The sequence below is a fragment of the Wasmannia auropunctata genome, unplaced genomic scaffold (genome assembly GCF_000956235.1).
Source record: "Wasmannia auropunctata unplaced genomic scaffold, wasmannia.A_1.0 LD336002.1, whole genome shotgun sequence".
NCBI lineage: Eukaryota > Metazoa > Arthropoda > Insecta > Hymenoptera > Formicidae > Wasmannia > Wasmannia auropunctata.
This window is the reverse complement of record NW_012026888.1, coordinates 888,424-908,927: the sequence shown is the minus strand read 5'-3', so window position 1 is coordinate 908,927 and position 20,504 is coordinate 888,424. Positions and strand designations below refer to the sequence as shown.

The 20,504-nt window shown below is 33.1% G+C and overlaps 6 protein-coding genes and 1 pseudogene across 6 annotated transcripts in view; 5 read left to right on the top strand and 2 right to left on the bottom strand.

Moving 5' to 3' along the window:
* LOC105453174 (histone H3-like) overlaps positions 1-222 on the bottom strand; it is a 716-nt gene extending 494 nt beyond the window's left edge. Inside the window, exon 1 of the mRNA XM_011694909.1 lies at positions 1-222. Within this exon, the coding sequence (XP_011693211.1) occupies positions 1-156 (156 nt within the window). The 5' untranslated portion in view covers positions 157-222.
* A 2,963-nt stretch (positions 223-3,185) lies between these two features.
* On the top strand, positions 3,186-5,545 carry LOC105453173 (short/branched chain specific acyl-CoA dehydrogenase, mitochondrial-like). The gene has a single exon (XM_011694908.1). The coding sequence runs from the start codon at positions 4,215-4,217 to the stop codon at positions 5,463-5,465; it is 1,251 nt and encodes a 416-aa protein (XP_011693210.1). The 5' UTR covers positions 3,186-4,214; the 3' UTR covers positions 5,466-5,545.
* A 2,360-nt stretch (positions 5,546-7,905) lies between these two features.
* LOC105453172 (late histone H1-like) lies at positions 7,906-8,731 on the top strand. The gene has a single exon (XM_011694907.1). It carries the CDS (start codon positions 8,002-8,004, stop codon positions 8,680-8,682), a length of 681 nt encoding a protein of 226 aa, XP_011693209.1. The 5' UTR covers positions 7,906-8,001; the 3' UTR covers positions 8,683-8,731.
* Positions 8,732-11,633: 2,902 nt separating this feature from the next.
* LOC105453170 (histone H4) lies at positions 11,634-12,153 on the bottom strand. The gene has a single exon (XM_011694906.1). The coding sequence runs from the start codon at positions 12,104-12,106 to the stop codon at positions 11,795-11,797; it is 312 nt and encodes a 103-aa protein (XP_011693208.1). The 5' UTR covers positions 12,107-12,153; the 3' UTR covers positions 11,634-11,794.
* Positions 12,154-14,959: 2,806 nt separating this feature from the next.
* LOC105453169 lies at positions 14,960-17,561 on the top strand (annotated as a pseudogene).
* LOC105453168 (15-hydroxyprostaglandin dehydrogenase [NAD(+)]-like) lies at positions 15,033-16,008 on the top strand. Its single transcript, XM_011694905.1, has one exon. The coding sequence runs from the start codon at positions 15,051-15,053 to the stop codon at positions 15,843-15,845; it is 795 nt and encodes a 264-aa protein (XP_011693207.1). The 5' UTR covers positions 15,033-15,050; the 3' UTR covers positions 15,846-16,008.
* A 1,368-nt stretch (positions 17,562-18,929) lies between the features above and the next one.
* LOC105453167 (15-hydroxyprostaglandin dehydrogenase [NAD(+)]-like) lies at positions 18,930-19,910 on the top strand. The gene has a single exon (XM_011694904.1). The coding sequence runs from the start codon at positions 19,008-19,010 to the stop codon at positions 19,803-19,805; it is 798 nt and encodes a 265-aa protein (XP_011693206.1). The 5' UTR covers positions 18,930-19,007; the 3' UTR covers positions 19,806-19,910.
* The last annotated feature ends 594 nt before the right edge of the window (positions 19,911-20,504 follow it).

Below are 20,504 nucleotides of genomic sequence, written 5' to 3'. Positions count from 1 at the left end.
GATCTCACGAAGAGCGACGGTTCCAGGACGATAACGATGCGGCTTCTTCACACCACCGGTTGCGGGCGCGCTCTTACGCGCTGCCTTTGTCGCCAGCTGCTTACGCGGAGCCTTGCCTCCGGTTGACTTGCGAGCGGTCTGCTTGGTACGGGCCATCTCGAACGAATGCGAATGATGTCTGGTCTGCGATCCACAAGGAGATGTAGCGATATGTGCGCTCGCCAGGAAAACGCTGTGTTTATAAAGGGAAGCTGGCCCCGCACGCGGAACGCTGATTGGCTAGCGCGACAGTGGTGGGGATACACAGAACTCATCGGTCATCGTGCCGAGTCTACACTCTACAAATTCTAACTTTATATTATTCTTGATGGCGATATTCCAAGCATTTAGAGCGTAGCTATGCTCGGTTTGTTGCTTCGAAACACTAATGATACAAGTAATAATGAATATTTGCAAAGAAAACTTAGAAAACAAAAATATGTAAAGAGTTTGGAAGCGTTGAAAAATGTATTGCAAGTTTGTCAGTCTTTTAATGTGTTATTAAAAAATTACGATATATATATATATATAAAAATACATCGAAATTTCAATATTTAATGCGGGCGTTGAGCTAACGCATTGCGAATTTCATTGATTCCAACTGAATTTGATCGATTGAATCACTTTTTCGCTTTCCGCGCATGCGCACAGTGAATTATACCGTATAGCTTGCGTTTCACTTCTTTCTTTTTAGTTTTGCAGTTCTGATGCATGTTGCTGATTGGCTCCCGACTGCTGTCGACTTAATCGCGTGGATCCGTTTACTGCTGTTTTCATAAAGAATAAGAAAGGTCGTTATGCTTTTATAACTTATAGTACTTATACGATAGCACCGAAGTCACATTTATGATGAAATGCAGATAATCTACAGAAAGATTTATGCAGTTTCCTCTTTCTTCTCCCTCTCTCTCTCTCTCTCTCTCTCTCTCTCTCTCTCTCTCTCTCTCTCTCTCATTCTTTCTCTCTAGTTAGCCATCCAAAATGACTAGATATCGATTTTTGTTAACTTTTCTTATTAATATAATTGTATTAATATAATGAACATGAAAATTCTTATTATTCTATTAATGGAATAAAAAAAATTGTCTTCTATTCAGAAGAACACTCAAAAAATTTCACTGAGATTTATGAAAAAAAAATAATTTTTGTAATATGTACAGTCATGGACACATCGATTGCGACATTTTCTTTTTTAAAGGTTTTCAAAACGCACTAATATTTTACAAATGCTGACCATGATTATGGTGTTATATTGTCTCTAGACTAAAGATAGTACATCGTGGTTCGAATTTGCAAAATATTAATTATCTATAAAGTATATATTATGTATATTAAATATATATTAGAAACCTATAAAAAAAAGTGTCGCAACCGATGTATCCATGACTGTACATTTATTGTATAACAGGGCGATTCTTAAATCCTAGAATTATTCTGAAATTTAATGAAGCCTGAAAAATTCCCAGAAAACCTCTGGGATTTTAGGATTGACTTGGAATTTTTGTCATTCTTTCATTCTAAAAAAAAAAAATGTAAAAAAGGAAAGAAATAAGAATTATTTCTCGCGCGTGTGTGGAAAACTATGTTGAAGTTCAAAATTCATGTATAAACTTCTTTACAAACCACACATAGCAAAGTCAGATTTTTTTTAAGGAGAAAAGTTATGTTTAGGTATAAGCCCTCCTTTAAAGATGCAATAAGGCAAAAGTTATTAATAGAAAATTTGGATATAATGTCAAAAATTGTATTCCGTTTTAATTGATTCGTCATATAGAATCTTAACTTGAATTCAAATATAATATCGCGAATCAATGAAAATTAATCTGGAAAACCTATGATTTTTACCTGGACATATCCTTGAATTGGCTAGTTAAAAATCGCTGGACACCATGTAATTTATCAATCTTTTTCATAATCATATATGATCATTTACGGAAAACAATTTACTTAGTTGCTCAATTTATTTTTTTAAATTTAGTTGAATAAAAATGTTATTTTTTTAAATTTTATTAAAATATCTATAAACAATTTTAAATAATCTAAACTGTAAAAAAACGCACATTTGATAAGTTTGATAAATTTTTTGGCGTGTGAAAGAATTTTTATATTCCATAGCACAAATAAAGAATTGTTTGTGGATATAATTTCAAATATCTATAGTTATAAAGCATATGTTTGGGATATAACTACTAATATAACATGAGTTATAATAACATAGATATAACATTTATAATATAACAATGTATATTTGTGTTATTACTCATATTATATCCGAAACGTATACTATGTATAACTAGATATTTAAGGTTAATATATTTACAAAAAGTTCTTTATTTGTAATAATTTTTTATTACAAACGTTACAGCTAGGAATTACGATGAACATACACATTACACGTAACATACATTCATTTCGTGTTATATTTATATTTGCTGGAAGGAATGTTACGAAAGCCTGTTTTTGCTTTGGTCGAGAAGAATGAGGAGACACAGTAGTTTTTCGTGTTGGATGTCAAATGCTTTTGTGTGTGTGTGCGCGCGCGTCTTATTAAAATCGGCCGTGTCTCTTCATGTAAAATGTACCTACATCATTTCTTGTGACAAGAAATCTAATATAGTAGATACTAGGTTAAAATTACATTAAAAACACACAAAAATATTGAGTTTAAATCGGGAAAATTCGTGACATCGCAGTCATTCGTTACGCTATATATATCGATGATACACGTAGTATGTATGATATATCATGTTTTGACATTAAAAATGTAGAATCTCATTGTAGAAATGTGGGACTGTAAGACTGATTATTGAGAGAAGATCAGAGCATAATTACAAGAGTAGCGGAGCACTTGTTAGCGTGTTAATTGTGAGTTAGAACACAAAATCCCCCGAACTCAAATTCTATTCCATCTTTTTCCATCTTCTATAATCATAAATATAATATATTTAATAGCGAAAATATCAGACGGAACAGAAAGTTTTTATGCACTTACACGAATGAACATATAATTTGCTATAACAACTTACATAACTCGAAAATGTCATTTTTTAGTTGCTTGCAGTAAAAAGCGAAAACATAATAAAAGAACGCAAACAAATTAAAGAACATACTTTTTACAGTCTCCTATAATTAATTATTACATCAAAAGTGAATATCAAAATTAACGTTAATAAAATTTATTGATTTAAAACGTTTGCATTTATTGCTTTTTAAGTTAGTCATTATCATAGGAAATGAGCGGATGTCGGATCGGCGTGACGAAACACGTTCATGCAAGCACACAGAAACTTTTCATATTGCATTTGATATTTTTCACTATTTTAATATAACATTTTTATACTTAATATTTTTCAAACCATGTATCACATTGTGATGCCATATAACGTAGCAACCTGTCTTACGATTCTTGCGAATTACTGTGATGTCACACATTTTTCTGATTTAAACTAAATTTTCTATGTGTTCCGATCATGTGACGTAAGTTTAAATTAGCAGTATTAGCACCATCGAATATTCCTCGCCTCAAAAACTATACGGGATGATGTTTATTTTACTTTTTTTTTCCTCGAACACACCGCAAAATTAACTGACCTTTTGTAACACTCTAGTTTAACATTGATGCTATTATCTTTCATAAAGATAAAGTTCATTATCGATATGCCCGCTTACAATTGTGTTTACGCCTATGGCGCTTACGCAAAGTTTTCAAAGTGGGGAAGAATTGGAATTTAGCTACTACATGATATGCGTGCAGTAGCTCGAACTGTTAGGTTATAAATCGGAATTGCGAATTCTCGACAACTTTTCAATCCGTCTTATCTGTGTATACTTATTTATAAGTAAATTTCTATTGATATAATTGCTCAAGAAATTATATACGATCGAGGAACCTTTGTCCCGCAGCACGGGACTCATTATACTTTAAAATTTCTATGTAAATACACATTATTTCTTCATCGCAGTTCGCGTGCTAGGTTTTGTAACTGATACGACGTCACATGATAAACATTTTTTGTAAAACGCGACAGTTCATAGATAGTGATCGACATCAGTCTTCAGTGAGTCGTGTGCGTTAGTCACGTAGACCTTAATTTACACCATATATCGTGCTCCACAAATATTCGGACCTGTCCGCTTTCTTTGTTTTTCATCGAACAAGAAAATCAGCGTCAATCATGTATCCACCTGCATTCCGCTCTGCTCTACGCCGTACGCAGCAGAAATTGATTACGACGCGCCGATTACATTTACATGCGTCGCACTTTCGATACGCCACAGGCCCGCTGACACAATTTACAGACGACGAACTCATGACGAAGGAAATGGTCGCTAAACTAGCCAAGCAGGAGATCGCTCCGCTGGTACGAAAAATGGAGAGGGAAGGCAGAATAGACGATGGTGTGTTCCAGAAGCTGTTCGAGAACGGCCTGATGGGTATTGAGATTCCGACGGAGTACGGCGGTACGGGGAGCAACTTTATGAGCACGATTCTAGCCATTGAGGAAATCTCCAAGGTCGACTCGGCAGTGGCTGTGTCCGTCGATATCCAAAACACCCTCGTAAACTCATTGATTCTTAAGTTCGGAACCGAGGAGCAAAAGCGAAAGTACCTGTCCAGACTGGCCCGGGATTCCATAAGTAGTTTCTGCCTGTCGGAACCCGGTTCGGGATCGGACGCCTTCTCCCTGAGAACCGAAGCGAGAAAGGAGGGCGCCGAGTACGTGATCAATGGCACGAAAATGTGGATCTCGAATTCCGACGCGGCGCAGATCTTCGTGCTTTTCGCCAACGCGGATCCCGCCGCCGGTTATCGCGGCATCACGACCTTCCTCCTGGACCGCGACACGCCTGGTCTGACGGTGGGCAAACCCGAGAGCAAGCTGGGTCTCAAAGCGTCGGGTACTTGCATGGTGCACTTCGACAACGTTAGAATACCCGAGGACAATCTGCTGGGGAAGTTCGGACACGGGTACAGATACGCGGCCGGGTTTCTCAACGAAGGCAGAATCGGCATCGGCGCGCAGATGATCGGTCTAGCACAGGGATGTTTGGACGCGACCATACCGTACACATTGGAGAGGAAACAATTTGGAAAGGACATTTTCTCCTTCCAGAGCCTGCAGCATCAAATAGCCCAAGCGGTAATGGAATTGGAATGCGCCAGGTTGCTCGTTTACAACGCGGCGAGACTGGTGGAAGCTAAGAAGGACGTCATGAAGGAAGCGGCTATGGCGAAGCTTTTCGCGTCCGAAACCGCGTGTCGTATCACCGCAAAATGCATAGATTTCATGGGAGGCGTCGGTTTTACGACTGACTTTCCCCAAGAAAAATATTATAGGGACGTAAAAATCGGTACTATTTACGAAGGTACAAGCAATATGCAGTTATCAACGATTGCAAAATGTATCCGTAAGGAATATTCTTAAATGACGACAAGTACGATTGTTCCAAAAATTGTTATTTATGTCTTTGTTAAGCATGTGTAGTTTGTTATATTTATATTTTTTATATTGGTTATCTAGTTGTAAGTTGGATAAAGACGTACCTATTTTTATTATTTTTTATTTTATTTTATTTATTTTATTTAATTTTTAGTATTGCGCGTGTATATGTGTACTGTGCAAGTAATGAAAATTTTGCATGAACTTTTGAATTAAACATATGGTAAATGTAGAGACGATTTAATATAAAATAATAAATATTGTAAAAAATATATAAAATATTAGAAATAGATGATTTATTAATTTTTGTAAAAAAAAAAAAAATTTGAGAAAAAGTGGAAAATATATACTGAAAACTTTTCAATATAAAAATAACTAATATATTAACATAACTAAAATAAATCACGAATAAGTAAAATTACATTTAATTATTTTACGTGATATCTAATTATGTTATAAATTTTGTATGATTTTTGAAATTAAGTAAATGAAACTTTATACCTAGTATGATTATAAAGGAGTACAAACCAACATTAATTTATAACAGCGAAAAAAGAAAGTAACGTTATTACGCGTAATTATCGTAGTTTAAAATTTACATGCAGTGAGTGATAATTTACTATCTATATGTGCATGCGTACACACACGTGTACACATGCACATGCACGCACGCATTATCAAATACATTGTTATTGTATTTACTTATTTAAATGATGAATTTATGTATTAATTAATTATTATACGTTTTTACAGATTAACTTTATTAGATAATTTTATGTAAGCTATATATTAATAAATTAGTATAAATTAAAACATGCTTTATAAATTGAATTGTATAAAAGTAATTTTTAATTTTATTGAAATTATATCAATATGTGATACAGAATATTTATGTTTTTTAAATTCACAACTCCGAAAATGTTTCCAAACTAATAATAGATGCAATAAAATAAATCTTTTATTATGTACAATCCTTTTTTCCACATTTTATCATATTCCAAGTACGACAAATGTTTGAGCTTTATTTTATCTACATCAATACATACATTTTTTTTAAATCTACGCAACACAAGCGTTATATTAATATTAGTTTAAACTGTGAAACAACAATACTCCAGTACTCTAGAGAGACCTAACAAGTTGAAATTAATAAAATATTACAGAATGTATATGAATACAATGATGAATTAATTATACTTCTATATACGTGGAGATTTTTTTTTTAACATAATTAAATATGTAAATTTGATTCTGGGTAACCTATTCATAATTTCATTTGCGAAATAAAATCTGTTTCACAGATGCAAACAGTTAAGAAACAAACTTTATCGTATAATTGTTATAATTGCTATATCGTCCTGTCGGTAAAATGTGTTTCTCATACACATGTACGCAAGACGATATTAATCCTTTTTTTATTTGGACGAATATTACGAGCAAACACATTGGAGAAATTATTTTATCATAATAAAATTTCAATATTTTTAATAACTTTGATATATTATTATTGCTATTAACGTCATTAATTTATACTAACAAAAAAAATGAAATCCGTCATATATGACGGCAACAATGATGATTTTGAAAAGACGGCACAAGTTTTTTCAGAATTTAGAATTATTATTATTTTAAAAGCGCGTAAATTGAATTTTTATTTCTACTTTGTTAATAAACATTGTCATTAAATAAAAAAATTATTAACGGGAATACATTATTGAATCGATTTTTCTCATGTTCTCGGATGGTATGCATCACGTGGCTGGTGGGATAAACTACACGGTATTCGCTCATTAACTCGGCCAGGACAAGCATCCCAGGATTAATTTTACAAATGATTTATCGCGTTCGTTGTAAATTTCAGTGCGGACGATAATGAAAATTAAAAATCGTAGGATCCATCGATTTGCATTATATACCATTAAGCCACGAAGTAACAAGGCCATTTTGCCTGATGCACCTCACGATCGCGCGTATCCCGAGAGGCCGCGAATTAATCTTCTTATTTTCGCGATGCAAGCCGTTATCGGGCGGGAATTATTAATCGACGATTTGAGGCCGTTTCGTCGGCACATTTTTCTAGAGAGGCAACATCAAAAATATTCCGGGAAAGGCTCAGTTTTTATGTTTTTCCATGGGCTATGCTATCAGCGCGAAAATAGATGAGCGTCGAAATTACATTGTGGACGGCGGCCCGCGATCGCGGAACCGTTTAACGGACCTGAAAACAAAATCGTATACACGTGGCTACGTGCTAATATGCTCCGCGTATTCCTATCGATTTTAATTTCGCAGAAATAACGTTGCAAAGTCGAAGTACGTTTACCGCTCCGTTGCTTTGCGTCAAACTAACGGGTCGACATATTGGGTAGGTCTCTCTCCATGGTCCGCGCGCTAGGTACTAAAGCGCGCCAGCGCGGGTATGGACGCAATCAGCAATCTGACTGTTCTGCATTCTGTGGGATATTGAGAGACGTTTTTGTGGAACGATTCGTTTTGGACGCCAAGCGCATATTCGCTGAAGATGGACGACAAGGTCAGTGGAAACGCAGCCGTCGAGGCCGCCGAGAGCAATGCCACCCCCGCTAAGAAGGCTAGCAAGAGTAAGGCTAAGTCGCAGCAGAAGAAGGTCTCGTCGCATCCGCCAACCTCCGAGATGGTGACGGCTGCCATTAAGGAGCTGAAAGATCGTAAGGGCTCATCCTTCCAGGCGATCAAGAAGTACGTCGTGTCGACCTACAAGATGGATGGCGAGAAGGTCGCTCCGTACATCAAGCGATACCTCAAGACCGCCGTCTCCGCGGGTGCTGTCGTGCAGACCAAGGGCAAGGGCGCCACCGGCTCCTTCAAACTGTCCGTGGACAAGCCGAAGCCCACCAAGGCCAAGGGGAAGACGCAACGTTCTTCGTTGGTTCACTCGGAAATACTGAAGGCGGGCGCGAAGAAGGACTCGCGGGCAGAGAAGACCACGCGGAAACCAGCTGCCGCGAAGAAGGCTGCCGCTAAGAAAGCCCCGGCGAGCCCGAAGAAGCCCGCTCAGAAGACCGTCGCGAAAACTGCCGCGAAGAAGGGCAGAGCTGCCGCGGAGCCTAAGTCACCATCGAAGGCTAAGAAGGCCGTGAAAGCACCCGCGGCGAAGACCAAGACGCCCAAGCCGAAGAAAGCCACGGCATCGAAGACCGTGAAGGCCGCAGCGAAGAAATAATTGTTCTGCGAAGGATATACTCGCTACAGTTGTAATGGCCCTTTTCAGGGCCGAAAATATTTTTAACGAGGAACAAACTCGAAAAACTCGCAATTCGTATTTTATCCTCTTGACTTAACATAAAATTTATTTCAATATTTATAGATATTTATGTTTACGTCTAGTAATACGGGCAAAACTTATACATGTGTCTTTATACATGCAAACAATTCACTTTGTACAGATAACATTAAGTATTTTTTTCTTTTTAACTACACTTTAATATTCAGTTTAATTTTTTTTACTGCATTAGACTACAAAGAATTAACCAATTTCAGCGTATTTTCTTATCACTCGATTTCATTATCATCAATATTAGCTCATTGTCAGTCTCATGATCACTGCTAGAATATTTACCAATTCTCGTGTATCAGTTTGATAATATCGGAAAATGATTCTTCAGATGCATCATCAATGTTTATTGAATTTATTGGGACATTTGTATTTTGCACATTGTGTTTCTAAAAGAGATGCAATGTTTTATCATTTCATTTTTTGTTTTCACTTGCCATTAATAAATATATAATTTATTTTCTAGAAAGATTAAGCATTAGAAATGAAACTAAGTTTTTTATAAAACGTTTATTACACTCGAAGATATTAAATTTTATAATATATTTTATTCCAAATTTTTATCTTGTTTCCTTACATTTGACGGATATATTCATTTTTTTTATAATCTTTCCAATAATCCAATGTTATAGAAAAGAGAAAATAAATAAAAGAATATGGAGTTAGAAATATTCAAAAATTTCTTCAATCTGATGTAGTCATAGTTAAAAAATTCATTTACGTACGATTACCTTCGACTTATATATAATATTTCGGAATATTATACATTTTCCGTAGGTTTCGTGCAAGTATTTAATTAATTAGAATTAAATTAGTATAATAATTGAATATATATTGAGATAATTTTCTTGTTATTTTGCTTGCTTGCAAGGAATTATTCGAATTTTTTAACTATGTATATATACATACAAATTGATTTTGGATTTTATTTAATCAAATTTAAAAAAATTATTGATATATAAAACGAGAAATGAATGAAAATCTATTAACAGATTTTTTTTATTGAGCATAGAATATATGGACGAAATTTACGATATAGAAAAATAATGTGATGTACATACCTATTTATGTGTCAACATTCTCGTTCGTAATAAAGTACATAAAATAGTATCATATAATACAAATGTGTATTCCTTTATTCATATTATATATATGCATGGTGTTAGATTAATATATTTACTATTATAAGTAATAATGTAGATTTGCTATTCAAACCCACTGCAGTTTAAGAAACAGATTCATAATATTAAGAATTATCTTTGTTATATTTCTATGCAAAACACTTATACAGAAAAGTGCCTAGTAAAATGTAGCTTAATTAAATACGAAAAAAATCAAATATATTTACATTCATATTTAAAATTATTTTGCTTGAAAAGTACACATTTAAAAAATTACAATTCATTTATTTTACTGTATTTTACACACATTTATAATATAAAATGAATATACAGTATATAAATCTGTAATAAGTGCAATATACATATAATTTTTATTATATATATTATATTTTTCTTATCGTATATTATAATTTATAAAACAATCTTAAGCATATGTACATATCTTTCGACTAATTTTACTAAAAAAAAAAACTGCATTGTTTCCTGATCTCTCTTATTCCACTTACGTTATTTTGTTCGAAAAATTACTGTTATTATCTTTGAAATTTTTGGGGAATATATTATATATGTTCAAATCAAATTCCTTAAACAACAAACTCGTTGGTGCATTAATTAATGTTCCATTTCTGAAAAATGATCTTTCTGATGAGTATCCTCCACTAATACACAATACGTATTTCGCATTATATCGTCCATATGATCCTATATATGCCTTCAAGTCTCACAATTTGTTAAAGCATTTTTAATCACATTTCCTCGCCTTTGTTCTTCTCGAAGATTCTCTGACTCTTTTACGTATTAGATAATTGAGGTAAACGTGTCAGTGAATAAACAATATATCTATCTGAACCCGTACATACACACAACTTATTTTTAAATGCTTTTTTTCATATTATAATTTAATTGCAACCTTTAAATATTTTTCCAATTAAACTTTGATGTAATAAAAAAGTATTTGAGATTAATAAATTTTGTGTACGTGTTCAGATATTGTAGATACGTCTGTAAATGTTCAGTCACTGGTACGTTTATTTTAATAGAATCGACTGATTGCAATTTCTTCTGATTTTTAAGCTAGTAACACAAAAAAAAAGATAAATCGTAAATTAATCATAAAAACGTAAGCAGTAAGCAAATCAATCAATTACAATACAAAACGTAAAACAATAATATAAGCAGTGACAAATTTAGAATGTTGATTTGTTTACTGTTTAGGTTAGGTTTTTCCTATGCCACTGGTCATCATAGCCTATCCTACAATAGCCGTAAGCCGTAAAAATAAACCAACTGTAGTTGAATGTGAAGAGAATAATCGACAATGATCAATTATTACGGCTACTATTGTAGAGTAGGCTTTTTTTATTTACATATTTGCGTATTTCAGCACTCAAAATCGAACGCTCGCTTCTGTTTTTATTTTTATACTAGTAGCAATGAAAGTTACGTACTGACATAGTACGTAACAATGAATGAGCTATCAATGTCACGTTAAACATGCGACGTGAATGTAGAAATTTAGGTACGTCAAATACTGGTCACTTGAAGTTGTGTACACGCGCATTTCAATATTTTGCGGACCAAAGATTGGAACGTGTTGCCATCTGTGATCTTTAACTCGATGTTAAATAACTAAAGAAAATGTATGCAAATTAAAACATCTGAAACCGTTCCATAAAAATATGTAACATTTTGTCAGGAATTGTGTACTCGTAAAATATCTTAAGTAAATTTATTTTATTGACAAAAGTTTAATTTTCAAAATCTACTTTTATAATACGTATTTTGTGAAAGTATGCTTTTCAGAGAAAATTCCACCGTGTTAAAAATTGTTGGCCCTGAAAAGGGCCGTTGATTTGATCTTGACAAGTGATGAATCGCATTTAACCACCAAAGCCGTATAGGGTTCTTCCTTGGCGTTTCAGAGCATAGACCACGTCCATAGCTGTTACGGTCTTCCTTTTGGCGTGCTCGGTGTAGGTTACAGCATCGCGAATGACGTTTTCCAGAAAGACTTTCAGGACACCTCTGGTCTCCTCGTATATCAAGCCAGAAATACGCTTGACACCGCCACGTCTGGCCAATCGACGAATAGCCGGCTTGGTGATGCCTTGGATGTTATCACGCAAAACCTTCCTATGGCGCTTCGCTCCTCCTTTTCCCAATCCCTTTCCTCCCTTGCCACGACCAGTCATCTTGAATTACGATAGAACACGCTACGAACGAAGGCTATACTCGAATGCTGCTCGAACTTCCGCCGGGCCGCTCTTATATAGTCGCACCGACAGACCTATCCCCTCCCCTACGCCAATAGCCAATCAACGACACCGCCGCAGTACAATAGTGTAGCATCTGTAGTGTGAAAGAATTGTAACTTAACGTTAGGAATATTGTTTTCAGCTATGTAATTGAATTTAACATTCATTTTTCTGTATATCTGTATTATTTCTTAAAAATATATACCGATTGTTAGATTTTTAAAACGTTTATGAGAATATGTCTATAACATCAATAGTATGTATATCTTACTAATATGTATTGAATTGATGTTTCTCTATATAATTCTGATGTCATCAATATTCTATTTATATATAATAGTTTTATCAAACTGAATGAATTTATAAAATAACATGCATTACATAGTATCCTGTTTTAATATATGCTATGTTTTAGATTATAAATAAGCATTTTAATGTACATGTTTAAGACAAATCATTATATAACATCAGTTTCAATTATTGGATTCTGGTTTAATTGAAAAATAAGAATACTCTACAATTTTTACACAATTTAATTCGCCCATTTATATAAATAACTTAGGAAATATAATATAATTTAAGCTGAATGAAAACTACATTCAAATATAAATTCGAAAAGTTTATTTTGCTTTCAAGTGTAAACTTTAAGTTTGTAAGATTTTTACAGGAGACAGCTATTCATAATCGATTCTTATATAAGATTATCTTAATTACAGTTTTAAGATGTCATAAACGACATTAAACCAACCACAAGAGCTGTAATAGCCTCTTAAAACATTACTGAAGATTGTCTTGACATAAGAACGGATTGTGAATATCAACCACAGAGATTTTTAATGTGCATATGCATTTAAATGTATCTGCATAAAAGTATAAGACGACTTGGGTGAAGACAAGTAGTTGGAAGAACTGGCTGTTCTGCACAAACGTGTGCGATAAATACCTAGTTACGGAACTATCAACGTCAAAAAAACTTCGGTGCAAGCTTCAAAAAAGAATTGGAAAAATTAAAAAATCCAGGTTGTAAAATATATCTTTATAATATTTCTTGCATAATAACGTCTGTAGTTAGATGTTTAATTACTATAAAACCGGATAAATAATATACAGTTTTGAGTGTATCATGGAAGTCATGTGGCCGATACAGTTTATATTTTGTAAAATTGTTATATGCGTACATATACGTATTGTTACAAATTGCAGTGACATTTTCGCATAAAACTTAAGGAGAAGATGGCAGTAAAATCCAAAGCAATTTTTCGTGCTTTATTAAAATGATTTTATGAGTTAAAATTTTGATTGTACGTTTTATATAAATCTAAATATTTTAAATTCGTGAAATGCTCTTTATCTTAATTTGCTGTTTGCAATATTATTATGTTTTTATGATATCAATTTTCTCAGTTCCTGTTTTCACACTTGTTTTAATATCTTAAACTCGATTGTGTACTGTAGATAAGCAAAACATATACAAGTTTCTATTGCATCATACTATTTAATTGCGGCAGTTTCTCTAGAAGGCACTAAGGTAGCATCTGATAAATACTATCTGATAAATACATACATAGAACATGTCACTTTTGTAAAATGTAGCTTCATCATTTTTTTTGTAATAATATGGAATATCGAAAGTTAAATTTTTTATTTGGTAAAGTAAATAAAGTTCTTTAAAACATAAATATTAATTTAATTAATTTCATTTATTAACATTATTTCGTTATTCCAAAAAGGTACTTAAGTGTTCTCGTGAATTATCTTACGTAAAAGTGTAACGTAAAAGTACTACAAATATATTTGTGGCGGGATAAAAATGTAACAATTAATAAATAATAAAATATTCTGATGCAAAAATATTATTCTTTTTGTAAAAAGGGCTAATAATTATGATTGTAATTTTAACGTGAAAGAAGAATGTTATTAAAAGATTTTTACTTCGGAAAGTAAAATTGACATCGTTTCTTATCATTTTTGAGATGAGGAATTTAATGATGCTAGTTAAAATTACGTCACATGTCGGGAACACATCGAAAATTGAATTTAAAGTCGGAAAAATGATGAACTGTGTAAAATTCGTATTTTTTCTTGGCGTTTTAATATGTGGATGATGTCTATATCTATTAGAATATTTTTTTTTATTACATCTTTATCTTATCTTTATTTTTCTTTTTGCATGTGTACTGTGGGACTGATGTTGCAAAAGCAAGATCGTAGGCGTCGTAATCGGCGTCATATTTCTTTGTAGATTAAGCCGGAAATTCGTTTATCAGCAAGTTTAATAAATTAAATAGCTTGATTTTATAATATTCTTATTTAATGTAATTATACAAAACTTTTCAATTTTTCCTCTTCTTTAAATTGTTTTGATCGATCAATTCTGAATATTCGATTAAGTCACTCATCACTGCATTTTTCAGTATAATACCTAGTAATTTTTCAGCAGCACAAGATTATACGCTTTGGAATTTTTTTTATTTTAATAAAATAAGAAAAAATTAATAAAGATATGATAAACAAACATTTAATAAAGATATTATCAACGAAATATTTTTAGTACAGTATATACTTGATATTTTTAATTATAACTTAAATATACAATATATTTAAATGTTTACAGTAGAATTATACCTGTACTTGGTTAACTTTATCTTTAACAAGATAACGAAATACAAGTGTGAGTTTTGTAAATAAAAGAGGCTTATTTTTTCCTACCAAGTTTGCTAACAAATTGTTGACGAAAATAGGGGCGATAAGAGGAAATATTAAATTGGATGGGCTTTATTTACTGACAGTGTAGAATTGCGATTCGCTAAAGAACCTCATATCTCGCTGAATCTTATTAAAGTATCTTACGTCTGATTGAAGGCTTCCAGAAATCAGCATAATGTATGACGTACAGAATAAAACTGTAATGATCACTGGAGCAGCTGGCGGAATAGGTTACAAATACGCCGAAATACTGCTTCGCAATGGTGCAAGAAGTATTGCCGTGGTCGATCTGCCAACGTCGAACGGTCAGAATGCGGTGGCTACTTTGCAAAACGAATTTGGGAAGAACCGTGTCATCTTCATCGTCTGCGACGTGACAAAAGCTGACGATTTCGAGAAGGCATTCAGGAAGATTGTTGACGCATTCGAGGGACTTGATATTCTTATCAACAATGCTGGGATATTGAACGATAACTATTGGGAAGAAACGATCGATCTCAATGTGAAGGCACTAATTCGCGGCTCTATGTTGGCATTCGACTACATGGGAAAGCATAAAGGCGGCAAGGGCGGTGTAATCGTGAATATTTCTTCCGTGGCTGGATTGGTCCCAGCTAAATTTCTGCCAGTATATACCGCTTCGAAATATGCCGTTCTAGGATTCAGCCAGTCTTTGGCAAATGTTTACGACAAGAGTGGAGTGCGAGTTGTAGTCATGTGCCCGGGTGTTACAGCAACAACTTTGGTCGCAAATATCAACCAAAAATTTTGTAAATCCATCCGCGCTTTGAAAGGTGAGCCTGACGATGATTTGGAGACACATCCGAAGCAGACAACGGATAACGTAGCACTTGCGATGTTAGATCTTATTCAGAAGGGTAAAAACGGAGCGGCTTGGGTCAGCGAAGGTGATCAACCGCCATACGCCGTGGATTTTCCCCATTATTGCAAGCGATCTCTGCCTGTATAAGTTGATATTGCACTTCTCATATAATTCTATTACTTTATGTTAATTAATTTACATGGCGAACACCAAATCAATTATATATGTGTATGGAATGTCAATTTAAAAATAAACAGTGGTATCATTAAATTGATCATATCTGTGATAAACAGAAATGAAATATGATTAACCTGACTAGCTTTTAGTATACACTGATTTTCTGGTTCTTTTCTACACATGATGGGTTGTTCATTTGCGTTAATTTTACAATGAGCTAATTTTACAAGCATACAAAAATTATTAAGTGATTCTTACATCACTTTACATCTTTAAAAAATATTTATAAAGTTATGTATTTAAAAAAATTGTATATAACTATTATAACTAATTACAGACGATACGAATATTAATATAGTCTTAACGTAAATTAATCGCAGAGTTATAATAGCATCTTAATATGATCACTACGCACTTACTTAAAATGATCTTGAAATGAGAGTAGTATTTATTGCCCGTTTTTATTTTAAGTCGGTTTCAACTGCCAATTAATATCGCTCTTGTTGTGATTGGTTTATGACATCTTGAGATTATATTTATGTAATAAGGCGCGTTCGCGTCATTCTATCTTTATCATTCATTAAACATAAAACAAGGATAGAGCGCGCTTTAAAGACGATAATATAAGAATCGATTATGATTGAAAGCTGATTGAAAGCTTCCAGAAATCAGCATAATGTATGACGTACAGAATAAAACTGTAATGATTACTGGAGCAGCTGGCGGAATAGGCTACAAGTACGCCGAAGTATTGCTTCGCAATGATGCAAGAAGTGTTGCCGTGGTCGACCTGCCAACATCGAATGGCCAGGATGCAGCTACTACTTTGGAGAATGAATTTGGAAAGGGTCGTGCAATCTTCATTGCCTGCGACGTGACGAAGGCTGACGATTTGGTGAAAGCTTTCAAGAAAGTCGTCGATACATTCGAAGGTCTTGATATTCTTATCAACAACTGATATGTTAAACGACGTACATTGGGAGGAAATGATCGATCTCAATGTCAAGGCATTAATTCGCGGCTCTATGCTGGCATTCGACTACTTGGGAAAGCATAAAGGCGGCAAAGGCGGTGTAATCATGAACGTTGCATCCGTGGCTGGATTGGACCCAATTTATTATCTGCCAATGTATACCGCTTCGAAACATATGCCGTTATAGGATTCAGCCGGTCTCTGGCTGGTATGTACGACAAGACCGGGGTGCGAATTGTTATCATGCCCGGGCGGTAACATCGTTGGTCACAAATGTCAATGATAAGACTTACGACTCTATTCGCGCTTTGCAAGACGACGATTTGGAGAATTATGTGCTACAGACAACCGACAATGTAGTACTTGTGATGATAGATCTCATACAGAAGGGTAAAAACGGAGCGGTTTGAGTCAGCAAAGATAATCAACCGCCATACGCTGCGGATTTTCCTCTTTATACCTAAGCAATCTCTGCCTATATCAGTTATTATTTGATTGTCTTTCTTTGTTTTGATTAATTTACTATGACGGTTAAATCAATTGTGTTCGAAATTATGTCAATTTTAAAGAAATAATGATATTATAACTGAATTGATATTTATGATAATTAATATTATGGTGTTACATTAATATGGTTAATATAAAAGTCCTTATACTTCCTATCTTAAAATTTAATGTATTAAAATAAATAAAATAGATTTGATATCAATTTATATATCCATTCGTGCATATTAAAAAACATCATTATCAGGTTATACTGATTAATTCAATTTTTTAGACAGCCAACATTTGAACTTTGTTTTTTTTTTGTATTTTGGAATGTCAACTTTAAGATAAGGAACATACTTTTCTTTAAATCATTTTTATTTAGAGTTTTAATTTTTTATGAAAAAGTGTATTTCTCTTATTCGTGCTGATTATAGTTATAATGTTACAACATTGATATATAACATTTATATTTGTCAAAGAAAAATTAACTCATATTCGAACGATTCATGTATAGAAAGGGATCGGAAAATATTTTTCATGTGTATTAAGGATTAAAACATAATTAACACATTAATATTATATTAATGTGTTATAATAAATTAAAATATAAGTATATAAATATTAAATTAGTATTAAATTATTATTAAAATATAAATATAATATATAATTTTCATATATATTATATTTTACGTACATTTTTATGTAAATATATTTGAATTCATGTATTTAAATATTTTTCATAAAAGTATTATATAAATGTTACAAAGATAAAAAAAAATAGCGGAGTAAAAATGTATCAAATAGCAAATCATAAAATATTCTGACGCAAAAATCGTTCAACTTATAATTAGGATCATGATCATTGTGATGATTATAATGTTGTCAGAAATTTCGAGAAATTTTACGAGAACTAAAATTCATATTCTTATTTGGTGTTTCAATATATAGACGTTGATATCCATTGTAATTTTTCTCTTTTTTTAAATTATTATATCTTATCTTTATTTTTTAATGTACGTATGTTACGAATGATATTGCAGAGACATGATCGTAGGTGTCATAATCGGTATCCTGTTTGCTTCTAGATTAAGCCAGAAATTTATTCGACAAATGTTTGACAAATTGAACAGCTGGACTTTATGACATTCCTAGTATATGTAATCACACAAAATTTTTCCAAATTCATTCTCTCTTTTGTTGATCAATCATTCTAAATATTTAATTAAGTCCTTTTTACCATACCTTTCAGTACCATACCTAATAGTCATTTCTGAGCGGCGTAGAATTATGCACGAAATATTTTCTTTATTTTAATAAAATAAGAAAAAGTAAAGATGTAATAAAGATATTTTTAATAAATTGTAGTATGAAATAATAATAATCTGTAATATGGAATATTTAATATTTTTATTTATAACATTATACATACGTATATTTGAATTTAAAAACTGTAATTAAAACTGTACTTTTTTTCAAATTTTTCCGTCAGATAATATAAAAATGTTTTAAGTAAACACTCAGAGACTTCGATATTTCCCACCAGCAAGTTTGCTGACGAATCGTCGTCAAGAGCAGGCGTGATAAGAAGGAATATTAAAGTGGATGTATTCTATTTATAGACAGTATAAATCATTGCGCTGTCTTATTAACAGTTTCAAGAAATCAGCATAATGTTGTACGACGTACAGAATAAAACTGTTATGATCACTGGAGCAGCTCGCGGATTAGGCTACAAGTACGCCGAAATACTGCTTCGCAATGGTGCAAAGAGAGTTGCCGTGGTCGACCTACCAACATCGGACGGCCAGAATGCGGTGTCTACGTTGGAGAACGAATTTGGAAAGGGCCATGCCGTCTTCATCGCCTGTGACGTGACGAAGATTGACGATTTGGAGAAAACGTTCAAGAAAGTCGTCGATTCATTCGAAGGGCTTGATATTCTTATCAACAACGCCGGTATGTTGAACGACAAGTATTTGGACGAGACGATCGATCTGAACGTCAAGGCGCTAATTCGTGCCTCTATGTTGGCATTCGACTATATGGGAAAGCATAAGGGCGGCAAGGGCGGTGTAATCGTGAATATTGCATCCGTAGTTGGATTGCACGAAGCTTATTTTCTGCCAATATATTCCGCTTCGAAATATGCCGTCCTGGGATTCAGCAAGTCTCTGGCAAGTATGTACGACAAGACCGGAGTGCGAGTTATTATCATGTGCCCGGGCGTTACATTCACAGCGTTGGTCGCAAACATAAGCGAGAAGCTTTGTGACTCTGTCCGTGCAGTGATAGGCAGTGAGGTCAACGAGATGGCAGATTATCCAACACAGACAACGGATAATGTGGCACCTGCAATGTTAGATCTCATCCAGAAGGGTGAAAACGGATCGGTTTGGGTCAGCGAAGGTGGTCAACCGCCATACGCCGTAGACTTTAACCACTACTCCAAGCGATCTCTGTCTGTATAAGTTGATATTTGATTGTTTTCCTTTATTGTGATTAATTCGCATCATGATTATCAAATCAATTATGTGTACGAAATGTCAATTTTAAAATAAACAATTATATCTGAAGTTGTCATACATAATAATTATATAATATATATTAATATCAATAAAAGTCTTTACACTTCCTTTCCTATAATTTAATCTTAAAATTTATTTGAAGATTAGATGTAATTTTATATAAAATTATTGACCATGTAGGTAAAATTTTAGAAATAAAGATACAGTTCAAAAGATTGAAAGGAATTTTTTCGAAAATATTTGGCAATCATTAATAAACTAAGACATTAAGTAGTTTGAAATAATTTCAGAATTTATTTAATCTTTTAATTGATTCTTTTTAAATAAATCGTTTTATCGCGAGTGATAGTCTTTCCTCTTACAGTTACAAAATATGTTAAATACGTTAGATAAGTTTCGGAAAGCAAGATATATTCGAAAAGATATTTTAAGATTTAAAGTTCAAGTAAGAACATTGTACTTTCAAAATGCAGAATAATAAATATATATATATTCGTATAAGTTTCACACAAATATTTTATTTAACGTTACTTCTCTCACGTTTTTTTTAAACGCGTGTCTCAAAAGATACTCTCTTCATAATTTAAAGATTTATCGTAATGTATTTTTTAAAGTTTAAACGTATTTTTTACAATGATGCAT